The 23,156-nt window shown below is 37.8% G+C and overlaps 1 protein-coding gene across 2 annotated transcripts in view; it reads left to right on the plus strand.

The window, feature by feature from the left end:
- MICU2 (mitochondrial calcium uptake 2) overlaps positions 1–23,156 on the plus strand; it is a 157,167-nt gene that overhangs the window by 119,442 nt on the left and 14,569 nt on the right. For both annotated transcript variants that reach the window (XM_075742196.1, XM_075742198.1), the window contains 4 exons: positions 1,221–1,268; positions 5,199–5,281; positions 10,778–10,840; positions 20,417–20,514. In XM_075742196.1, coding sequence (XP_075598311.1) covers positions 1,221–1,268; positions 5,199–5,281; positions 10,778–10,840; positions 20,417–20,514 — 292 coding nt within the window. The remainder of the gene's footprint in view (positions 1–1,220; positions 1,269–5,198; positions 5,282–10,777; positions 10,841–20,416; positions 20,515–23,156) is intronic.

The raw sequence follows: 23,156 nt of genomic DNA on the forward strand, positions 1-23,156 counted from the left end.
CTTGCTGGATAATAGCCTTATTTTGATGGAGAGGAAAGCTGAGATGTGGAACCAGAGTGAGTGGGCAACAGGATCAGCATTAGACCTGTCTTTAGCTAAGACTTGTTCTCAGATTTTCAGACTCTTGCATTCAGCAATTTAATATTTCTAAACTCTGGTACTTAAAACTTAAAGTGTTAAGTCACTATCTGAGGCCAAATACAAATGCTGTTGGCTCTGCACAGTAATTTATCAGAAGTTAATTGTTTATCACTGAAGCTTAAGTGGATTCCTTATCTATCAATTAACTAAATATAAATTATAAAAAATAGTTTATCTTTGCACAGATAGGCATGTTTGAACTTCATTATTTTAAGCAGCTTCAGCATTATACAATGTTTAGCTCAGAAGTTAAAAGTAGCTCAGTTATTTTGAAAAGTGATTTATAAAAAAGCCCTTTACATTTTTTCTCCAAACATTATTGCGGGGCAGATGGTTCAGATTCTGTTGTTTAACCACCCTTGTTATGCACTCTCTATCTTTAGCTTGTACGCTCTATTTCGACGCTATCACATCTTTGTGTTTGTTCAGGCTTTTCACTTAAGGCGGTATTTCAAAGGAAAACACTGGAATTTTCCTTCAAAAGGGGGGAAAATACTTTCACCTTGTAGAAAGGACATGTTCCTATTTTAAAAAAAAAAAAAAAAAAAGGCAGCCTCCTCTTGGCACACAGCCCAGCGGTACTATCAGCACAATCTAGCAGCTTGGCAGCTTTGCGTGTTGCCATGTTCCCCTTGAGAATTAGAGGAAAGCTATTCTCCGCCTTCGCGAGCCTGCCAAAGGATGGAGGACTTTGATCCTTCGGGGTAACGTTAGAGTAGTTCTCCTCCCAGGTACTAAATGTGACAAAGCACATTTAATTTATTTGCCTTTTATATAAACATTGAATGTTTTCAATGAGAATCCAAAGATTTAGTGTAGGCCTTTTACTAATACCAAATAAACCTTACTTTCGTGATTAGACATGAACATTGATGAGTCTCTGGATAGGGAATTTTACCTTCAGAGCACTAAAAACAGAAGTAAAACCTTTATTAAATAATAATGTGGCTTACTTTAATAACTTATTTAAGACTATGTTAAACTACATTTTTTATATTTATAAGATTTGATCTTTCAAGTCTTGCTATAAGTTTTGTGAGGGTTTTTTTGCAAGTCATTCTTTAACTCTTTTATTTCAGGGTTGATATCTTATGCAGAGTACCTATTTTTGCTGACAATCCTTACGAGTAAGTATTGTATATTTAAAATACATATGTGTAAATCCTAAGCTACTAACAGCTTTCCAGGAACTTTTTCTGATTTTTTATGTTCTGAATTTCTACATTATAGTAAAATGTAAAGAACTATTGTATTTAGAGTGATAAGGCATTAATATAAATGGATGTAACTTGAATTGATGGCAACTTACTTCCATAGTGCCATCATTGGTCCGTAGCAGTACTTTAAAAATCATGATAATCCCTGCACCATGGGATCAGTAAAGTCTTTGAAGAGACTTTGAGAGAGGGGAGACATCGGTTACAGGACCACATAATAAGGGGAAGAAGAACACTGGAGGAAGTTCAGTAATTTGCCTTCTGGACAGTAGTTTTAGTCATTTTGAACAATGAGACATTAACACTATGGCTCATGCAGTGGTGTAAAAAGCTGTTGTGGTGTCCGAAAAGTTGTTGCCTATTATTCATGTGATCAGCTATGCAATGGATGATATACATAAACAGCAGCCTTCTGTGGTGTCTTTTTGTTTGATTTTTTAATCCTTTTTTTTTTTTGCTCTGTTCCTTTAGATTTTATTTCTTCCAAGTATTTTGCTTGTATTTCTGCCCCCCTCCTTTGCCTCCTTCCTTTTTCTGTATCAGACACTTTTTTAAAAATCTTTTTTGTTTGATACTTGCTGTATCTGCAAACAGCAGACATTTCTTGTTTGTGTGTGGAAGTGAGCTAGGTCTCATGGTATCAGTGGATGGGGAAAGGAGAGAAGGAAGCAGTCGTTCTTATCCCAATGGACTGTAGATGCTTGAGCCTCATCACTTCCATGGCTGTGAGGTGCATCACAGGGGCGTAACCAAATTAACAAGTTTTCCTTGCTCTAGAAATACGCTCTGTCGTGGTGTAGTGAGAACAAGTAGTGTTGGTCTCCAGAGTCTTCACAGACAATGACTGTCAGTACAAACCTCTCGCACAGTTTAGGTAGAACTTTTACAACTTATGTCATTTCTCAGCAGAACTGCATTGGAAACTTCAACTAGTACATAATATTACATGGTATATATAAATTAATATAACTTATTTACCATACAGATGTACTGTTTCACCAGTAGTGACTGTCCGGTGCTACACACAACTTGAACAGGAGTTATACCATGTGTTCAAATGCTTTTTAAAATCAGAAATAAGAGTCTACCCCAGTTAGAAAGCTGATTTTAAAATATTTGTTGCAACTTAAAGAGGGATTTTTTTTTAAAGCACAACCACATTATAACTTCAGAAGAATAACTTCATTAAAGTTGCAGAAATAGGTGCCAAAGATTCTATTTCTTTAAAAATCTGTGGCAGCTGAAAGTAAATTCATGCTGATTTATTGGCTGAAACAATTAGAAAATTGAAGTGGTATCAGAGCAAGTTGTTCCACTTCTCCAGACAATCAAGTAACATTATTTTTCACAGAATTTATATAGGAATGTATTGAACTGCAAAAACAAAGGCACCTTTTGATGCAGGATAAAAATGCAGTGCTAATGTCGCTGCTTTGGTTACACAGAGTGTTATCATACCAATCAGTTTGAAAGCAAATGTCAACAAGTGTTAGTGCCTCTGTCTTTGCCTAACAAGTATCCCGTGTCAGTCAGCCCCCAGTTACACAACCTGTCTCTCTCGCTAGTGAGAATTAATGTGAAATTTCTTAAAGCAGTCATTAATATTTAAAGGACTTCTTCTAAGTCACCAACAGAGCAATAGGGAAACAAGAGTCACCAGGTTTCCAGAGTCCCGGTTCCACGACACGGCTGACCAGACAATGCTGCCTGTCGTACAAAAGCACCGTCTGGAACAACACTGAACTTGAAAATGTAGTTTTGCAGCAGACAAAGGCTTTATGTTGTTCCCTGTGATCCCCTTTTCTCTTTTCTGTGTGCCTTGTATCATCATCATCTTTTTTCTTCCAGTGCTGTACTGAATTTCAGTTTTCCAATTTTCCAATTTTCAGTTTCCAGCAATTGGTTAATGGAGCGTCTGGTGAAGGAGCCCAGGAACTGAATTTGTCACCTTGACTCAAAGTTTTGTTTCAATTAGCCAGTCACACTAGTTGACAGCTTGGTCAATGTAGGAATGATTGCAGGGGAAGCACCTAAGTCTAACCTGCACTCACAGCTACGATGGAAGTTTTCTGTTCAGATTTTGGAATTTTGCCTGATTCTAATTAAATACAAATATATCTGAGGTAGTCTTTGAACTATGCTTATTTTACGAACACATACCTTTGGGGTTACATCATATCAGATAAGTATGTCATCTCCGAACAGTATAAGCAGCTTTAGGTCCTATATTTTCAGTAACAGCTCTCTTATCTGAAAATTGCAACACAGATGGTATGAATTACTATTAAATAAATCAATTACTTTTATTCTCTAAATATGTTATAGGATAGGCTCTTCTTGCTTTTGTACTAGTAACACAAATTCAGCGTGAGTCATTTCCATGGAAAGGAAACCAGTTTTGATTATTACAATCCAGTTCCTGGGGAAGGGCTCTGCTATGCACATTGCAACAGTATTTATAAAATATCCCTGCATCACAAGGTTGCTCCGCAGAGAACGATAGTTGGCTGCTGAAGATGTAGTTATTTCTAAAATGTAAAAATAGTACTTTCTTTAACTATCTTGTTATCTCCTAAAAGGAACAGGATATTTCTTTAACTTGTTCCCTTTGCAGAAGAATTCTCTAAAAAAAAAAGCAAGACTTAAAACTTTACAAGATAGTGCTGGAAGAATATGTTTCCAAAAGAAAAATTCTGAAGCATTTGAGTTTTTTAGAGATACTGCTTCACTGCCCTCGTGAGTCTAACATTGTTCTTGGAAACGTGAATATATTCTAGAGACGATAATTCTGTGGCTTTCATATTAATGCCTGACTTGACTGGGTTGTGGAATTAATTCACCTGCTCCAGAAATTACTGGGATAAGTGCTTGCTACTGCAGTGAACTGTAACTACATTTCAGCGGCATGCTGCTCCTGTGTGGGCTTGCTAATGAGCAAGGCCACCTCCGGTAAGCAAAGTAAGATCAGGAAATTGTGGGAAGGAGCTCAAAACACACTGTGTTTTTATAGCGCCTGCAAGACTCAGAACTCATTACATTTTTTTGTGTTGAAAAGAAACATCCACTCGGTGAAGGAAGTGCAGGGTAAAATTGTATAAAATTCCTGAAAAAATCAGCTTGATGGGAGTCATACAAAACATGCTTTTGTCCAAAAAAGCCAGAAAGAGTGGTTTATTACTTCTCAGTAACATTTGAGTACATTGTTTAGGGAGGGAGGAGAAGGGAACTAAAAAAAAGGCCTGGGGCTAACACAGCGGGAGCAGGAGCCGAGAGAGCTGGCCGCGATTACAAGATCAGTCTGTTTGCTGGGGAAGACGAGGGAAGACTGCAAATACTGGCACACAGTCATGCACGCAAGAAGTACCTGAGGAGTACACTACCTCTTTCACGCTGTTTGGGAATAATTATTGGTTTCTCAAGGCACTTTCCAGGTCTTCTCACTTGAAAAGGAGCTCTAATAAACAAGACAGAGCTAGACTTCAGAAGTGACATGGGCTTATGGAGACATCTATAGAGAATATATAGGACCAGGACAGTAAGACACACAACGCTCTTACAGTCATTGGGATCAGATGGACATTCGTGGCTTTACTTAGGCACTGCTGGCATTTCTTGCTTTGCCATTGCATTAATTATCCCTTGAAATGGTAGTAAAAAGGTGTTTTAAAAGTTTGCTTATATTGGAGGAGGTACATATGGTTTACTGGAAATGTCATGTACGTGCATAACAATGGAGAACTGAACCATAGGCAATATTCCTTGTGCATTAAATATTTAAGTATTAGTGTGTGTGTGTGCGTGTGTGTGTTTACAATAAAGTTCTTTCGCAATTTGTTACAGAACCCCAGACTGGGTTTCAGATTGCCTTTAAAATGTTGGATACAGATGGCAATGAACAAGTTGAAAAGAAAGAATTCTTTAAGGTATGTGTATTTATATGCATATTAATTTTAAAGCATTTAAATAGTTCTATGGCTTGTAATTGCTAAATTAAAATTCATTAAAATCTTTAAGCCTATTTTTCAGTCCAATCTATGATCACATACTTACTAAAATACTTTATATGAAAGAAGCACGTACCAAAGCATTGCTATAGAAGTACTTCTTATATTTCAATCCACTTTTCTAAGTGTTACCTTTGACTTGTATCTAAAAATCTGTCATTGGGAAGGTAGATGTTGGTGTATGTCCCTTAATCCCATGAGCTAATTTAAATAATCATCTGGAAAAATCTTTCATTTTCTAAATTTATTTTTTTTTTAATTCGCCATCCTCTCTTGGCTTTTATTAATTTTGTTTGCTCTTGCACAGGTTTCTTACCAATTCACACTTTGTAGGCTAACAGCAGGTTTTCCTCATATTTTGTACAAAATATGAGGGAGAAAAGCAGATGCTTAAAAAACAAAGAAAATCTTGCTCTGATGTTTTAAAGAAGAACAGACTTAATTATATAGCTTATTCAACTTTTAAGTTTTTAACAGGAGACTATTAACTAAATACTTCTTGTCAAAAGTCGAAAATTAACAAACGGTTTTTAATAGACTCTCTCAGCTTAATTCAGATCCTTCATCCATATTGGAGGTGAGTAGAGAGACAATTTTATAAGAAGCTGAAATGGCTACTACAGTGCAAATTATTTTATGTCACTAGGATAAAGATAGTTGTTAATAAAACAACTGTAGAGAACCACAGAATCTAAAACTTGTAAAGATGCACCTGTTGATAGAGAAATTACAAAAAATTTATTTACGTGTACTTTCATAGCCTTAAACTCTGAATTAATGATACAATACCTGTTAGCATGTTTTGCACTGATAGCCATTTTTTCAGTGAATTGTCTCTTAGCAAGATTATAATTGAAGAGTTGTACTTGAATATATTTTAAAATATTTTTAAAATACTTTTTGACTTAGTAGTCATATTTGCGAATAATACTTGAAATGACACCATTTCCCAAGACAATGTCCCCAGAAGCCCCTAACTAAGCCTGCAGGTATCCTGCACTCATTTGTTGCTACACAAAAATTTTTAAGCTTGAAGAATTTGCTCTGTTAAAATGTTAATTATTCTGCTGATTAAAAAGAAATCAAATGCTAACTAAACTCTTTCTTTTTAACCTACTAAACCTGGTACAATCCTAGTGAATTGTTATCAGAGTAGCAGTGCCCTGATCACCGAAATATGTCTGTTATGACTGTATTGTTCATCTACAAAACATATGTTACAGGGCAAAGTAAGTCCATGAACACAAGTGAACGTGTACAGCCTGTAGCGCCTCTGCACCAAAAGGCTGTGTTAGCAGTACTGCCTTTAAATAGGTACTGTGTCAGTTAAGCAAATAAGGAAATTCTTGGAGAAATACAGCATAACTCTTTTTGGGAGGTGTATAGTATGTTACATATTTAATATCCATTACCCATTTCAGGTAATTCTAATTGAATCAGCCAGTATGAACAACAGAAAGTCATTCAAAGTAGAGGTGAAAACATTATACAAATCATTAAAAATAATTTGATTCCTGTAAAGGCAATCAAATTAAATGAAAATTATTCTAGTTAGATTGTTACTTTGCATTTCCTTTATGGGCTGTACTGATAAATTAATAGAGTGGTAAAATAAACCCATATAAATTGCAATGTCAACTCACAAGAATCATTAGAGTCAAAGAAGTCCCGCAGAATGCAAGCTAGTCAAAAGATGAGTTTTCTCACATGACTTTTTACTTAAAATTTACAAGCAGTGACAATTCTAAAAGAAAACTTGATTTTTATAGGTTAGGTGTAAAAATAAACCTTTTGGAAGTTAAGAATCTGAAAAATGTGTGTGCATTAGTGTCCGTATACTCTAGTTCTGTGTCCATCACAGAAAGTTTCTGTATATCTAATAAATCATTAAATTGTGTGGCTAATGTGTCACTTGTCTTGTCCCACTTAGCATCTCAGGAAAATACGTCTGAACTATTCTATTAGTTATTTCCACACTATATTTGACAATAATATCAGGAAACGTATGTACGGAAAGGGCAGTGGAAAAAGGCAGTAATTAGGAGATAGTTACTATAAGCAGGATGTGATGGGAAAATAAATTTCAGTGCTGCTCTTGCTTTGTCATTTCTGCGGATTAGACATCTATGTATGTCTACATTACTTGTTGATCTAGACTGTAAATTCTTTGAGGTAAGAACTTTGCCTTTTTGTTTGCAAAATGTCCATCATTCTTTGAATTGTGTATATCTCAACTCTCACGTGTTGCTGGATAAACAGGCACTGATGTGTCAGTGAATCATTCAGGAAAGGGAGAAGGGTGACAAACAGACTCTACAACCCAAGTCCTTAGTGCCTGCAGCACGTGATGGAGACAGGCTGGTCAGACCTGTATGGATCAGACACTGAAACAGTGTGAGATGCAGGATTTCCCAGTAGATTTGGTGCTCTTCACTAACATAACTGAATGTTCAGGAGAGGAGATCTTGAATGCAGTTCCATGTTTTGAAGGAGAGAGTTTATCTTGTCCTCCACAGCTTTTCCATTTCTACACATTTTCCTCCTTTCCAGTAGGAGTTAAAAGTCTGTCCTTTGCCAGAGACAGGCTCTTGTTCTCTCTCCTCCCTACTTCTTTGTATTCAAGCCAGCCTATTTTTAATTTCTGCTTCATCCATGGTTCAGTGGTAAACATTCACAATGCAAGAAACATTTCAGTATGAGGGCCCAGAGCCACAACAATCTGTATTTTGAGGTGGGCATCCACAAGGATTTGCTGCTTTGACCTTCAACTCCAGGTTGAAGAAGACATGGTAGAAATGGCATGTTCACAGATGTTAGTTGCCACCTTTTAATCAGCCCCTGCCAGAGTGCAAAGAATTATTTCTCACAGCCATGTTATCTGCATCTTTGTGATGACAGTGAGATACTTTTGTGAACTCTGCACTTCCAAGACATTCACATGAGACTTGGTGAGGGGGATTTCCAAACGTGCACATAATAACCCATGTATGTTAATCTGAGACCTCCCATCAAGAATAAGGCTACCAAAGATCCCAAAATCCCCAGCAAGTGAGGAATTTCCCTTAGTCTGTCCTGATGAAAGATTTCTAAGTAAAATAAATGACAGTTCAAAACTATTGGGAATGGAAGTAGGGTAGCTCATGCAAGAGCAATGTGATTTAGACTTTCTAAATAGACTGTCTTTATACACTGGTCATGGACAGCAGATACCACAAAAAACTTGTAGAGGTTCATCTAGGGCTGAATGAAACAGCACCCGACCCAAAACTGTCAGCAGTTGTGGTGGTTTGGTACAGAACACCTCTGCAGGCCTACAACATCCACCACCACTAATTTCTCTTAAACAACCAGAAGGTGCAAAATCACCTTTTTTTTTTTTTTTTTTTAAGACTGACATAGCCTTTCTGCCAGCTCTTCTCCTCTTGTCTTCTTAGAAAATATTACTTCTTAGTATGTCTTTAGTAAAGAGGCATCAGTTGTGCATAATAGGTCTAATTGTCTTTGAATTAGCCATTAGTATCTTCCAGTGATGAACACATATAAATATTACATATAGATAAATGTTACATGGAGCAGTTGAGTATTAGAGTCCATTTCTCAAGGGCAGAGTTCTTCTCCCTCTGTGAGTAGTTGCTGCATTGTGCTGGAAAAAAATCTGCAACCTACTGGAATTAGTTTCAAGTAAAATGTGAGAAACAATAACCTAAATTTTCCAGAACACTTGTGAAAAAAAAATTACACTGTGTGGCTGTGATCTTTAGTAGTTTCTGCAGATTTTTTTAAGAGTCATTTAAAAATAAAATTCCAAAGAAAAAAATCATATTTTGTCTTGTTTGGAAAGTATTTGTAGTTGTGTATATCTTGTGTGTGAGCGAAAGATGGATTTTTCAGGTAAGAAAAAATGTAATTTTTCAGTGTGAATGTGGACAAGTAGTTGTGTTTTTATCCAGAGCTCTATCATGCTGTTTTGCTATGAAGAAATTCATAATGCCTTTACTGTACTAGTCAATTATTTTCTAAGTAAGTGATCAAAAATAAAAAGAATTTGGAGAAATTTGGAAGAACTAGTACTGTTTCATTGTCTTGTTTTACAGTATTTATTTTGGTAAATACTATCAAGGCATGCCATTCAAAAATAATAATAGAAAGGAACTCTCCTGAGGAACTCAAAAACTGAGGCTATAAAAACCCATAACAGGTGAATTAGTCAAAATTTGAATGCCAAGGGAAGACCTTTGGCAACATGAACAGTTAGAGGATTTTTTTGTACTCACTAATTGCCAGGTCATATTCCTTCTCTGAACAACATAACAAAAAAAAGGAAAAAAATAAAGCCCTAAGAAGAGATTTGAAAACCCCATAAAATAATAGCTATGCAAATTTGGTCATGAATTTTATTCCCAGTTCTAACGGGCAGGGGGAGGAATCACTCAGAAATGTTTGAGAAGCAAACCAGCAGCTTCAAAAACTGTCAGCTTTAAAAAGCATCTTTCCTAAAGTCTCCAAATCCAGTGATCAGTGTAAGTCCATATCTATACCTGAAATGTAATAAATCCCTTGTTCTTTCATTTTTGCTGTCCTTTGAGGAGTCATGCAAATGCCTGTGAAAGGTAGGTATACCTTATGCTGTGTTAAATCACTCATTCTTGTGGCAGTGTTGACCTCCCAAGCTAAAATACAAAGAAACATCACAGCTGAGATATACTTGAGGTGCTGCAAATTAATGCACTTTCTATATTACCTTAGAGCTCTACTTGGGACAGTAGAAGTTACGTTTTTAAATGTGAGTCATTTCAGTACTTCTGAAAATCTTCTTAGCTAACACATTCAAGATTCATTTATTTGTGGGATGGAGGGAAAACTCAAATCATGTTCTGCTTGGTGCAAGTTCTGAAAATACGTTTGCTTATTTAATTAAATTATTCTTTCTTGTTAGTTGTATAGTACCTCATTTGAACAGGTATGTTTTTCGTGTCTAGAAGATGATATCTGTAGCAGAATTATGTAAAGCTGTCTAGGAGGACAGCATGAAAATCACAGGATAATTTTTATTTCCTGAATTACCCTTGATGTTATACCCCTGAGTTTCAAAATCTTATGGAGTGAATGCTAAGCTTCCGGTGCAAGAAAATCTCTAAAAATAGAGTAAGCACTGGGCTGCAAGAGATAGATTCATATGATCTGCTTGGCTATATGAACCACACTAGATAAGAAATTCCTGGGAAAAAGTGGGTCCGAATAGCAAAATATCCTTAAGCATGCAAATATTTTGTTGTGGCTAGAGAACCTTGCAGAAATGTAGTGACTTTATAATAAAGAAAAGATGGAATTAATGCAAGTGTCTGAAAGAAGACTTTTGTAAGACCAAATTTGTAACTTTTCTGTGGTTTTTTTTTCATGTTTTAACAAACGCAGCTGCAGAGAATCATTGGGAAGGAAGATGATTTGAAAACAGCTGGAGACGAAACAGTATTTCGGGTATGATACAGAGATACATTTTTCTTTACAAAAGCATTGTCATATTTCCTGTGAACTTTGTTATTTTTTCAGAGTTGTTAGATAAGTATATAAGCATTAGTATTAGTGCTTCAATTAAATGAAAGTGTGTGATATTTCAACTACTTTCTAACTGGGAAGAAAAATGTTTGTCACTTCTGAATCTCCTGACAAAATGTATGCAAGTAATGTATTTCATTACTGTGTAGTCACTCCATTATTTACCTTCTGTAAGTCTCTGTTTCAGAGTAACTCTCTTCTATTTATGAAAAACTCAGAGAAAACTCTGGATTGCTATATGTGAAAAAATGGCTTTCTAAACAGAAATTGATACCTTAAATTTACCTAAGTGCTGCTGTTGCAGTAATATCAGCTTATTCTGAGTTGATTTGAAATGTAATTACTGTCATTGAGGTGAGAAAGGCAAGGATTACTTTAGTTAGGCCCACCTCCAGAAAGAAATGGCCTAGATGCAGACCAGAAGAAATGATCTTAGAGTACGATCTTCCAACTGGGTTAGAAGTTTCACTGGCTTGCAGATCTTTAGCAAATGGCAAATACATCTCATCAATGAAAGGGGTGGGTAAATTCCTGCTCTCTTCTGGTTGTTTTCCCCTGAATCCTGCCACTGCAACCTACCTTCTTCCCCAAGTGGAGTCTTTGCCACCTGCCATCTCTTCTTCAGCCTGTAGTCAGCACAGAGACAAGATATTCTATAGCCTGGATGAGACAGAGAGGAGAAAGTCCTGAGCATACTGAAAGCAGCTCAGAAGCAGCTGATGAGATGGGGCGAAGGAGGGGGAGAGTACAGATGGATTATCTCCATCTATTACTCTAAGATGCTGCCCGCATCAGCAGCACTACTTTTGTTTCATGCTTAAATTGGATGGCGTAGCTGAAGGATATTTTTCTTACTACCAACTTGCTTTCAGTGATAAACTGAAAATGGGTAACTAGGCATGGGGCAGCCACTGCTCCTGTTGGAAGCATTCAATAAGAAATTTATACAGAGCTCTGCTTTATAAACCTATCATGCATCAGCAATTTCTACAAAGAGTTGGTCCAGCTCGTGTGCTTTACTTTTTCACCTTTAATATGTACTAGGCATAAACAAAAACTGTCTTCTGACACATAAAGTTTTTGGTCCCTCAGTATGCATCCAGAGTTCAGTTAAAAATTGTTTGACTGACTAACAACCATCTCCTTTTTTGAATCTTTTCATCAGTCACCAGATTAAAATAGCTGGGATTAATAGGATTGTCTGGTCCTCAAAACCAATTTCAACTGAGACTTAACTGCCATGACAGTGAAAGAAAAAGGATCTTTATTCTGCATGAATGCACAGCTATAGTATAAAATTTCCAGAGAAACTTTGATACAGTTGGACAGATTTAGTTATAAACACATAAGCTTACTGGGAGCTAATTAAATACCTGAGCCTGAATGTCTCTATTTTATCTTGCTTCAAATTTTGTCTTCAGAATTCTCCATTGAGAAAAATCTGAAGTTATTGTACCCAGAAAATATTATTTAATACGGTTTCTTAGCAGATTATAAATGGCATTAGAGTCTGTTCAACAGAAGAATTAAATAGCTTTGGGGAGTACAGCTATCTTGAAATTCTTCTGGTCTCTATATTTCTATTTGGCAAAGTCCAAATTATCACTTTTCTTCTAATTTTTATTTTCTTTCCTGTCTCTAACAAAAGTAGTTGATTATAACCAGTGAATCTGACTATGCAAGGTAGTCAGTGCATATGTTTTTACCCCTTATTTTTAATAATTACGGTAGTCATAGTATTACTTTCAAGGGGAGCAGATAAAGCATAAAAATATGTTTTTTTAAAATTTACTATGTTCTTTGAAAGCTGAGATACTGCAACAGAAGTTTGGTGTTTAGGATAGTTGTTTATTTCCACAACACTTTTACAATTTGCATCAGAGTTTGCTGGTTTTCAGAGTAATCCCAGTCTCTGATACCAGATGGAAAATGTCACTGACTTATGAAAATATGGTATAAATGGTGGTCTGCAACTTTATTTAACCAGCAGGTATATCCAGGTATGTTCCCTGTCCAGTGTGTAAACAGAGATCCCAGTCATTCATTTACTGTATGGAGATACCACTCAGTACTCATTGAGATACTGTGTTAGGAAAAGAAAAAGCAATTTGTTGGCTGTGCTCCCGGGGTGCTTGTATCTCTGCCTCTTTTACTCTTTACTTTGACTTACACATCTAAAATTCAAAATTTCACCACTTAGTAATGGCCTTTGAATGGGATTGCAGTGGACTAGGTTATCCAGATAAATATATTTCAAGTGAGGGATTTTCTTCTTCCAATATTATATTATTGGTGCTGGAAGAAAAAAACAAAAAATCTGCCCAGCCTTAACCGGCCCAGTCTTTTGGGAAGTTGTTTGCTGACATTTGCAGAGCAGGCAGTCTGATTTACTCAAAGCAAGGACATGCACACAGTGAAGGAGAGATGCTGGCAGACTTGCAAGACTGGCAACTTGGTTCTTTCTACCTAGATTGGAGAAAATGGTGCAGATGTCAACAGAGGCAGTGACTGTCTCACCTCAGCCATCTTCCCATAGCCCAAAGGAGGTGCTGCACCTGGCTTCCCAGCACAACTGTTCTGTTTCACCCGAGACATCCAGCTGAGCATTTGACCATGCTTCACGGAAGAGGATAGGCAGACTCCTTGTCTCAAAGTTGTGTAGAACATTATAGGAAAATGCATGAGATATAAGAGTTTGGTGTAGTTTGAAAAAGATGTTGCCCAGTGAACAGCACTAGTTGCCTTTGTATTAATGACCTGAGTTCTGTAAAAGCATTCTCTAATAGTGATACGTGCATTAGTGTTCTGGTAGTAAAAGCAATGCTAATGGTTGCAGATATCTACTGCACAGCCCAGTCATCTGGATCCGGGACTTTGCTCTTGGGCCCTTCAATTTAGATTAATGAGTTATCACGGAGTTTTCATGTCGGCAACGTGGACAGTGGGATCGAGTGCACCCTCAGCAAGTTTGCCAATGGCACCAAACTGTGTGGTGCAGTCAACACACTGGAGGGAAGGGATGCCATCCAGAGGGACCTTGACAGGCTTCAGAGGTGGGCCCGTGAGAACTGCTTGAAGTTCATCAAGGTCAAGTGCAAGGTCCTGCACATGGGTCAGCGCAATCCCAAGCACAACTATAGGCTGGGCGAGGAATGGATTGAGAGCAGCCCTGAGGAGAAGGACTTGGGGTATTGGTTGATGAGAAGCTCAACATGAGCCGGCAGTGTGCACTTGCAGCCCAGAAAGCCAACCGTGTCCTGGGCTGCATCAAAAGAGGTGTGACCAGCAGGTCGAGGGGGGTGATCCTGCCCCTCCACTCGGCTCTCATGAGACCCCACCTGGAGTACTGTGTCCAGCTCTGGGGGCCCCAGTACAGGAGAGACATGGAGCTGTTGGAGCAAGTCCAGAGGAGGGCCACTAAAAATGATCAGAGGGCTGGAGCAGCTCTCCTATGAGGACAGGCTGAGAGAGCTGGGATTGTTCAGCCTGGAGAAGAGAAGGCTCCAGGGAGACCTTATTGTGGCCTTACCAGTACCTGAAGGGAGCCTACAGGAAAGCTGGAGAGGGACTGTTTATGAGGGAGTGTAGTGACAGGACAAGGGGTAATGGGTTTAAGCTGAAGGAGGGTCAATTTAGATTAGATGTTAGAAAGAAATTCTTCACTGTGAGGGTGGTGAGGCACTGGAGCAGGTTGCCCAGAGAAGCTGTGGAGGCCCCCTCCCTGGAAGTGTTCAAGGCCAGGTTGGATGGGGCTTTGGGCCACGTGGTCTAGTGGAGGGTGTCCCTGCCCATGGCAGGGGGGTTGGAACTAGATGATCATTAAGGTCTCTTCCAACCCAAGCTATTCTATGATTCTATGATTCAATAACTCTAATTTAATATATTTTGTGTAATAGCTAAACTTAGAAAATAATTTCAGCTATTATTAGGAAAGGAATGACAATACAGAATGTTCTATATTTGTTCTTAAAATTGAATTCATGTTGGGAAATAATATGTGCATTGTCTCATTTCCAGATGATTAAACATGCTTCTGGATTCCATAATGAACACATTTTCATACAAAGTATCTCATTTACATTTTCTTTAAACATTTAACTAGTACTTTGGGACACAGCTATTAATCTTTTTTAAACAGAAACTTTTGAACCAAAATTCAGTCTGACTGTAAGCAGTATGCTTTCAGACCCACACATGAATATTTTCCTATTGATTGTGTATCAGTTGGACCTTCAGACATTGCAGCATTGCAAAGCATCTCCTCAGCCACAGAGACTGTGTGGGCCATTCTAACCTGCCCATCTGCTCCCTAGAATTTCTAATTGGTTTAAAGTTTTCTATCCATAGCTTCAAAGTCTGCAGAGCCCTGGGCCCAGAATAACTAAGAACTGCCTAAATTGAAGGTAGGAAGATGGTGGTTGAGAGCTATGCTCTTCTAGTGCAGTAATACTCCGTAACAGGGTGCAGCACATCGAATTTTCCAAGAATCTGGTCCAAGACTAAAATTAATATCCCTCCCCAAAAAAGTGTGTTATTAATCTTGTCACCTGTCAGTTCTGATGGAATGCACATTTTTTTATTGACCTATCTTCTCCAACATAAATGCATATGTTTTGTATCAGCAGATTAACATTGAATTCTTAAAATCAAGGAGCACTGCAGTGTTCCTGCATGCTTTAAAGGAAGATATCCAGGCAGGTAAACCCCATAAAGAACCAAGCCTTGTGGCATCAAAATATTAAGCTATTAAAAAACTGCTGGGTCATTGTTTACCTCACGGAGAAGGAAATTATTTTATTTTTCCACGTGATATGATGACATTATAGCCCAAGGGAGACAAAGAAACATGCTTTCTGACATCTTTCTAGGTATCTATTCTGCAAGGACATTGAATTTTTCGTAGATAGCAAAAGTCTCTCCCATGAGGAATTCATCTGGAAGCCCATTGTGGTCATTGCTTTCCATTGCATAGATGCGTGAGGCAAGGCTACCCCTTTAGTCTCTGATACTTAACCCAGTCTGAAGCAATTCAAATTCTATAGCTAGAGAAGCCAGATAGCAGTGTGGCCTCCTGACAGGCCAGGAAAGACACATGATTTGGCTTTGCACTTGCAGCTCTAGTCCTTGATTCAAAAGAGTAAGAATCTGGTCACAATCTCTGAAGGCTACCTAGGGCCTTACCTTGTAAAATTAATTGGAATAAACTGGAAATGGTGCACATAAGCATGCTCAGTTGGTATTTTGTGGTACTGAAACTTGGGATGGCAGCCCAAGCATGGACTGCGTGGGGACACGTTTGGACAGCGGAGTCGGGGAATTGGTCACAGTCCATCTGAATTGGTTTTAGGTCCAAGAGCAAGGAGGTTTACGCATGCTGAGAATGGTGTTGTGAGGGACCGTCCCCAACTGTGCATAGAAGCTGCTTTTCCCAGTTGCCAGCACCGGTCAGGCAGCCTCAGGCTTCACAGTGTGACAGTGCCATTCCCTGACTGCTTGACACAGTAGGATCTGGTCCCTCTCAACCTGCTGGCAACAAGACTAGTTTGAACCTGTTCCTATTTTTGGCATAAAGTGTCTCCTACAGTGTCTGCTCCCAGATTAGCTTTAGCCCACTTGGCTGGAAACTGTTTTTATTCTGTACCTCCTCATGAATTGATGCAGAACTGTGGGTAACACACTGAAAGCTGAGGACGTCCATGAAGTTACATCTCCTTCCTTGCTAGAGGCACTGACAGTACAGCATAGCAATTCCATGGCATTATCTGTCATTAAAAACAACTAATCCCCCGGTAATGGGACTGCTGGATGTTGTTGAATGCCGAATATAAGCTGTTTATTGCTTAGAAAACGCTCCATCGGATTTCTTCTCAGATATTATGTTATACCCTCTGTAGAAAAAAAATGTGCAGTTTACCATGTCTGTATCAGACCCGATGTATTCTTGAATCCTATCTCTTAAGAAAGTGCCTTGCAAAACATTTAACACTTTAGTATGGATTTACATGATTAAAGCTGATTCATCATAAAATGATACATTGTTCATTCTGACATCCACTTGAGGCTGTCTAGGCTTTGCCAAAAAAGACTTCTTTTGGAGATCTGGATCTCCCAGTCCCACTAGCTTGCCTGTTCACAGTTCTTTTGACTAGCTGTACCTGGCAGGATTAATTTCATAATGGGTACATCCATCTTTTAAACCTTCCTCCCAGAACTGAATTGTAGGATATATCCAAACATCTTGGAGACTTTCAAAGTGACAGAAAGCTGGATGCTCTTGAGCAGTGTTTGAGGCTAGGCTGCTTAGATTGAAGTCTAGATTGCCTCCAAGGACAGAAGCCTGGCATGATGAATTGACTGACCTAGCAACTGAAAAATAAAGAGCATTTGAGAGAAGTGGACTCAGAAAAAATTGCAAAAATTAATCTTACCTTTGGAAAGATTTGAGACATCACTAGCGAACAGAAACTAAGATATTTTCTCCTTGACCCTGCTCTCTTTTCTGCCCTTGTTTTTCATCTACTCATTCTCCTCCTATCTTAAAAAAAAAAAAAATTCAAAATATGTATTATTTTTACAATTTCTATCAAAACAAGGCATTGCACAGCCAATACCATTTCCCAGGAAGCAAGAATGAGAACAAGGAACATATTACAGATTTTAATCATGATGAATGCTTTCCAGTCAGGCCTCAGGCAAATTCTGCAATGAAAGGTGGTAAGGATCTAGAGACAGTAAGTCTGTTAACATTTCAGATGAGTTTTGAAAATCAGGTAGGTACATTATTCCGAAAATCCTGTCTCACTGTGTGATAAGTTTCTTCTCAGTGGCACTTGTTGCGGCTTGCTGCAGTATCAGGTCCTAAGTGTCAGAAGCTCAATGGGGAGCTACAGGATTAGGTAGGTCTGTGCCCGTGACTCAGTGTTTGCAGCATCAGGCTTCTGTGTTAACAGTCTGTGTAATAAGGGATAAATGTTGTGTTATCTGATCTTGCTTAAAAAGGAATAGTTGCATCATTCAGCAGTTCATGGTGCTTTTGAAAAGTAGACGAGGTGTTAATATTACTGTAGGAAAATAAGCCTGTGTTTGTAATATGTACATGCATGTTCATTAGTTCCTATAGACTTGTGTAGCGTCAGAGCTTGGTCTTTGGGATTCTTTGAATCAATGGACCCTGGAACATGTTTGAGTTCCCCAGTTGAGATACATGTCCCTGCTCCATCCTGTGCTTGTATCAAGATGAGACTCAGATCATCACCATCCTTTCTGCACTCTGTGCCTCAGCTTTCTGTAAAGTACACAGCCCAAAAGGGTGCTATGGTGCACCCTCCCGAGGCTGAAGCTACCAGATACACCAGAGTATAAACTTTCACGCCATTTAGATAGTAGCTCTGTGACTCAAAGCTGCCAGTCTGGACCTTTTTACAGCTCCAGGATTAGGTTACCATTTCATTCTCATTGCCGAGAGAGACATTCCAAATGCAAGTTATTCTTTTACCTAAGCTCAGGAGGGTGAGGTGTTGGAAATATTAATAGAGCTCTCATTATCTTCTAACAAAGATTTGTCATGTCGGTACTAATTTATACAGTTCAGCAGTAAAAGCTCCTAATGATTCTGTGGACAAAAAGGAATTATGTACTAACATGTACTTTCATTTAATAGCATTAAATCTAGGAAAAGCAATTTTTTGAAATTTTACCCTTAAGCTGTAGTCTCTGTGGTCTCCTATTGCATATTCTGTTAAAAAAAAAAAAATGTACTGTCTTGTAGTTTTAAAATACATTTAACTCTCACTAACATAGTGTTTGGACATCTGCCAATTCCACTTTGGAATTTCAACTGATAAAGAGGGTAGCCAACAAGTAGGTGCATATTTGTTATAAATCCAGGGATAGGCTTCTTTGTCATCTCAGATAAGATGAGATAGGTATTGTTTGTATGTCTTCTTCTAGCTTATAACTAGAGAAACATGAAGAAAAAAACTTTTTCTGTCACAGACTTAATTTTTAAAAGGTTATATTAGACCTCATTTTTCAGTTTGTTCTCTATACAACACATTTTAATATGGAGTAATTAAATTGGAAGCATTAAATTGCATAATCATGAGTTCAGTTTTTAAAATTATATCAGCAAATTTATTTCTTGCATTTTTCAAGTCTCCTTAAACATATAAGCAAAACCCACAAAAAGCAGCTTAGAATCTCACTGCAGTGAGAAATATGTGGATTCTTCTCTGTTTCTTCTTAGACAACTTTGCATTCTGACATAAATAGTTTGAGTTTGAATTTCAAATAAGTGTACATGAATGTTTGACTTTTGACTTTCAAAAAAGCATATACCAATGTTTATGCATCAGTCTTCACAGTAATCTGAAGTGTTTATACTTTAGAAGGATGGATCTTGTGGGTATTTAAATATTCTTTGCCTGCAGTTAAGTGATAAAAGTTCAGTAAGTACAGTTTGCATATGGCTTGAAAAGTGTTTTTTTTCCTAGGTTCACTCATACATAACTCGTATCACTGGCATTTAGTGAATTGTATCTTGCAGTAGAAATGAGGAATGTTGCCTCTTTAACTATAAAATAACTGTGTCACATATGCAGTAAGCATGAAACACACAGTGGACTAATGGGACTTGTTATTGATGATGCTGAAAGCTAAATAACCATTAGTATTAAATCTTATGAATAGACTCTCTTCTTTCATCTTACCTCTTCAACCAGATAAAAGACACAGAGGCTATTTAGATGTCATAAGAATAGTTTGTTGAAATCCCTCCGGACTTAGAAAAAAAAAAAAAAAACCCTCTCTTCATGTTGCTTAGTGTTTTGTTGCATTCAAAGAAATGCCAGTATGGTAGTGCTGAAAGAAGAATAGAACAGAAATCCAGCATTATGTGTGGGTTTAGGCTCGTTAAAGATGCTGGGGAGTTGAAATAATGTGCATCCTTTTTCTGCAGAAATCTCTTCATCAGATTTAAAAAATATAATTAGAAAAGTCACTGATACTGAAAATTTGCAAGAAGCCTTGTAAGACCATTTTATAATAGAGCACTGTGAATGTATTTTTCTAGTTTTGTTTCTTACACTATCATGAATGTTTTTAAATGACTGTAACAAATTAGAAATACCTGACTAAAAACTTTTTTACAAAGATGTTAACTTTATTTAAAGCCTCTATTCACCTAAGCATGAAGGTTTGTAAAGATTTAACTAGCCACCTTCTTAGTTCTAATAATAAAATACACCGAAGGTCATTGTAAATTGTACTCATCTTTCATACAGACTATTCAGAAGCAGAACATGTAATACACTGTTACCAGTTGATGTGGAAGAACTATTCAGCTCTGAGATCCTGTGTGACAGCTTTGGAAACAGTAACTAAATTGCAAGTGTCTCTTGTGAAATTCTCGTTCAAATAAATATTTCTAGATTTGTGGTGAATAGATATTAATAATCATAGAATGCATAATAATTAATCATGCAGTTTTTTGTTTTACAGGGAGCAGAACTGGAAAGCTGTGATGTTAATACCATGTTGCTGGTACATTTCTTTGGAAAAGAAGGAAAGGAAAAACTTCGCTATTCTGAGTTTTTCAGGTATTTTTTCAGCTAGGCAAGCCTAACAGCAACCAGTCCTGTTCCTTAACCCCTCTACTTTGCACCAGCACTGGCATTAATCTGACCTCACACTGAGCTAAATCAGAAAGTTAAGCAGGTAATAAAGCAGGAGATTATTCACAATTTTGCATGATTACATTTCTAATTTAGCTTCTGGAGTCTGCTGTCTGCAGGAAGAGTTGAGTACCATAACTCCAAAGCAGCAATGGGCCTGGAGGCCATGAGGGCCATTCTTGGCAGCTGAGTGATGGCGTACCTTAAGACAATATGATGCATGAGTATTTTTCTTGATCAAATCACCAAAAAAGTGACTGCTAATCAATTAAAAAAGCTTTTCTGAGCTGAGACACTCCCCTCCACATTACAACTGTCATGGTAGGCTACAGGCAACTTCTCTGCTTGCTTCAGATTCCAGCTTCTGTTGAAACTTTACCTGTGCTTTTTCCTTTACCCTTTGAACTACTTTTGCAATGGGACTATGCAGATACTTCCCGGCACTTCTGTCAGAACCAAGAATTGAGCCAGACAGGAAACACCACATCAGACTGAAAATGCAGTGGAATACCAAGCGGCCATTATTCCTGGAAATGTAGCGCTGTATACCTATCTATTTCACTGTAAGCTTTGCAAAATCAGAAGTTAATAGAAAGTTCTAAGACTGGTGTAGGGAATCGTTCAGTTTATCTGTCATATACATGTATGAAGTTCTGCTGTGGTTTTTGACTTGAAAACCCAACCGGGAATCAGCTGTTAGCGTTTTAATTGGATGGGATTCTTTCTTCCAATGTTTATTTCAATCAGTAATGATCACCACCACCCACACAGCATCACAACTTAACTGGTTAAAACTCTCTGTTACTTGGGAGATCAATTTCTCCTGTTAGTATGAACTCCACACGCATCTTGCTATGTGAACTTGGGCTCAGAATCCAAATTCACAGTCTTTCTTTGAGATAAAGGGAAGTTAAGTGCCTAAATACCTGTGTGAATCTTGACACATGTCTTGTAGCATGACATCAAGAGAAGATTAACTACATCAGTATTACCTTGACTACAAAAATAATCAAGTCATTTACAGACTGCAAAAATAAATTAGGATAATGTGTTTTACTTCACTTTATGTTCAGAAGCAGAGAATCTGTGTTGGCCCTCTTAAAAATGAATGTTTTTGCAATCAGTAGAGGTTTGGAGAAAGACAGAGTAGAAAAGGAAGAGTGGCAATTTTTCTAACACTAAGAAGTGTTCGGCTCCACTGGCTCTGGCACCCACCAGTCTTCAAATAAACAACCTTTCCCTTTTGAAGACCTTGACTCAATAGGAATCTAAGTGAGTAAAGTAAGTTTAAGATGCCTCCAGCTCCCTTTTCTATAAATACCATAGATCCTCTCAATGAAACAAAAGGCAGAGAGCACCAGTAAAAGGTTGTGTTTGCATATACAGTGTAAACTGAAAAGCTTCAGGTTTTAGATAAAATCCTACATTGACCCAATGAGGCATGACATTGATGAAACTATGTACCTAGTACATTCAGAACGTGTAGGTTAAAGACCTTTGCCTACCACACAGATAGAGAGGCCTGTAATCAAAATCAAACTCCCACATCTTGGTCTTAAAATTTGTGGGATAAGTGTAAGGTTTAATGCAGGTAATTTTTCAACAGTGGCAGTTATGTTTCGTAGAGCTGGAATGTGCCTCTTTATCACTGCGTAGACACTCCATCTCAGTTGCAACATGACAGTGAAGTTTGTTTAACATGCAGAAAGGTGAATAAAAGGATCACTGTTTTTTAACCTGTGTGAAGATATCACCTTTCACATGATTTTATTTGCAAGTAAATCAAGCACATCATTTCTGGGTTCCTATTGTTCAGAGAAAATGCGATTTCTATCTGATGGCCTCTCATAACATTTTACCTTACACGGGAAGCTATTGTTGGCTGTTTGATCAAAGTGCCACGCTGTTTTTACAAGAGATGACTGATGAGCTGTACAGACATAGATCATTGTCAAAAGCAGAAAATAATGATGGTAAATGCTTTTATCATTTTCCAAGTTCTTGCCTAGAAAGCTTTTCCATTGATCAGTGTAGTACCTAGTAGAAAGTAGGGGTGATTAGGTTTGATTAGGACACACTAAAACTTGTCACATTAGTTAAATACACAGATATTGCTGTGTTGTAGAGTCCTTGAAACTAAAAATAAATAAATAAACCAAGGCAGGAATGCTCTCTCTGTGACATTTCACTGGACTTACATGGGAATTCAGAAAGCCGAGACTAGTGTTCTCACCTCATTACTTATATATATTTTCCTCATGCTTCCTCCTTTTCAGTTTGGCTGACATTAAAAAATCCTTTTGTAAGTGTGCAACCATCTGTATCTACATGTACACCGATGATGTCTGACCCCTTTAGCCCACAGTCCAAACATTTAAAAAATGTCAGACAGCCACAGTCAATATATCAGGGCAATTCATTTGCCCTGTTCTCCTTTCTTTGCATTCAGTTGCCACACAGAAAATGGAAGCCGTCTTTATCTCTGCAGGCAGCGTGGAGCTGACGTAAGCCAGCTCTTGTGCCTGCCTCCCCACTGCCCCGCACGCAGGAGGATTATAGGCAGGGAA

Source organism: Balearica regulorum, chromosome 1 (genome assembly GCF_011004875.1).
Source record: "Balearica regulorum gibbericeps isolate bBalReg1 chromosome 1, bBalReg1.pri, whole genome shotgun sequence".
Taxonomy (NCBI): Eukaryota; Metazoa; Chordata; class Aves; order Gruiformes; family Gruidae; genus Balearica; species Balearica regulorum.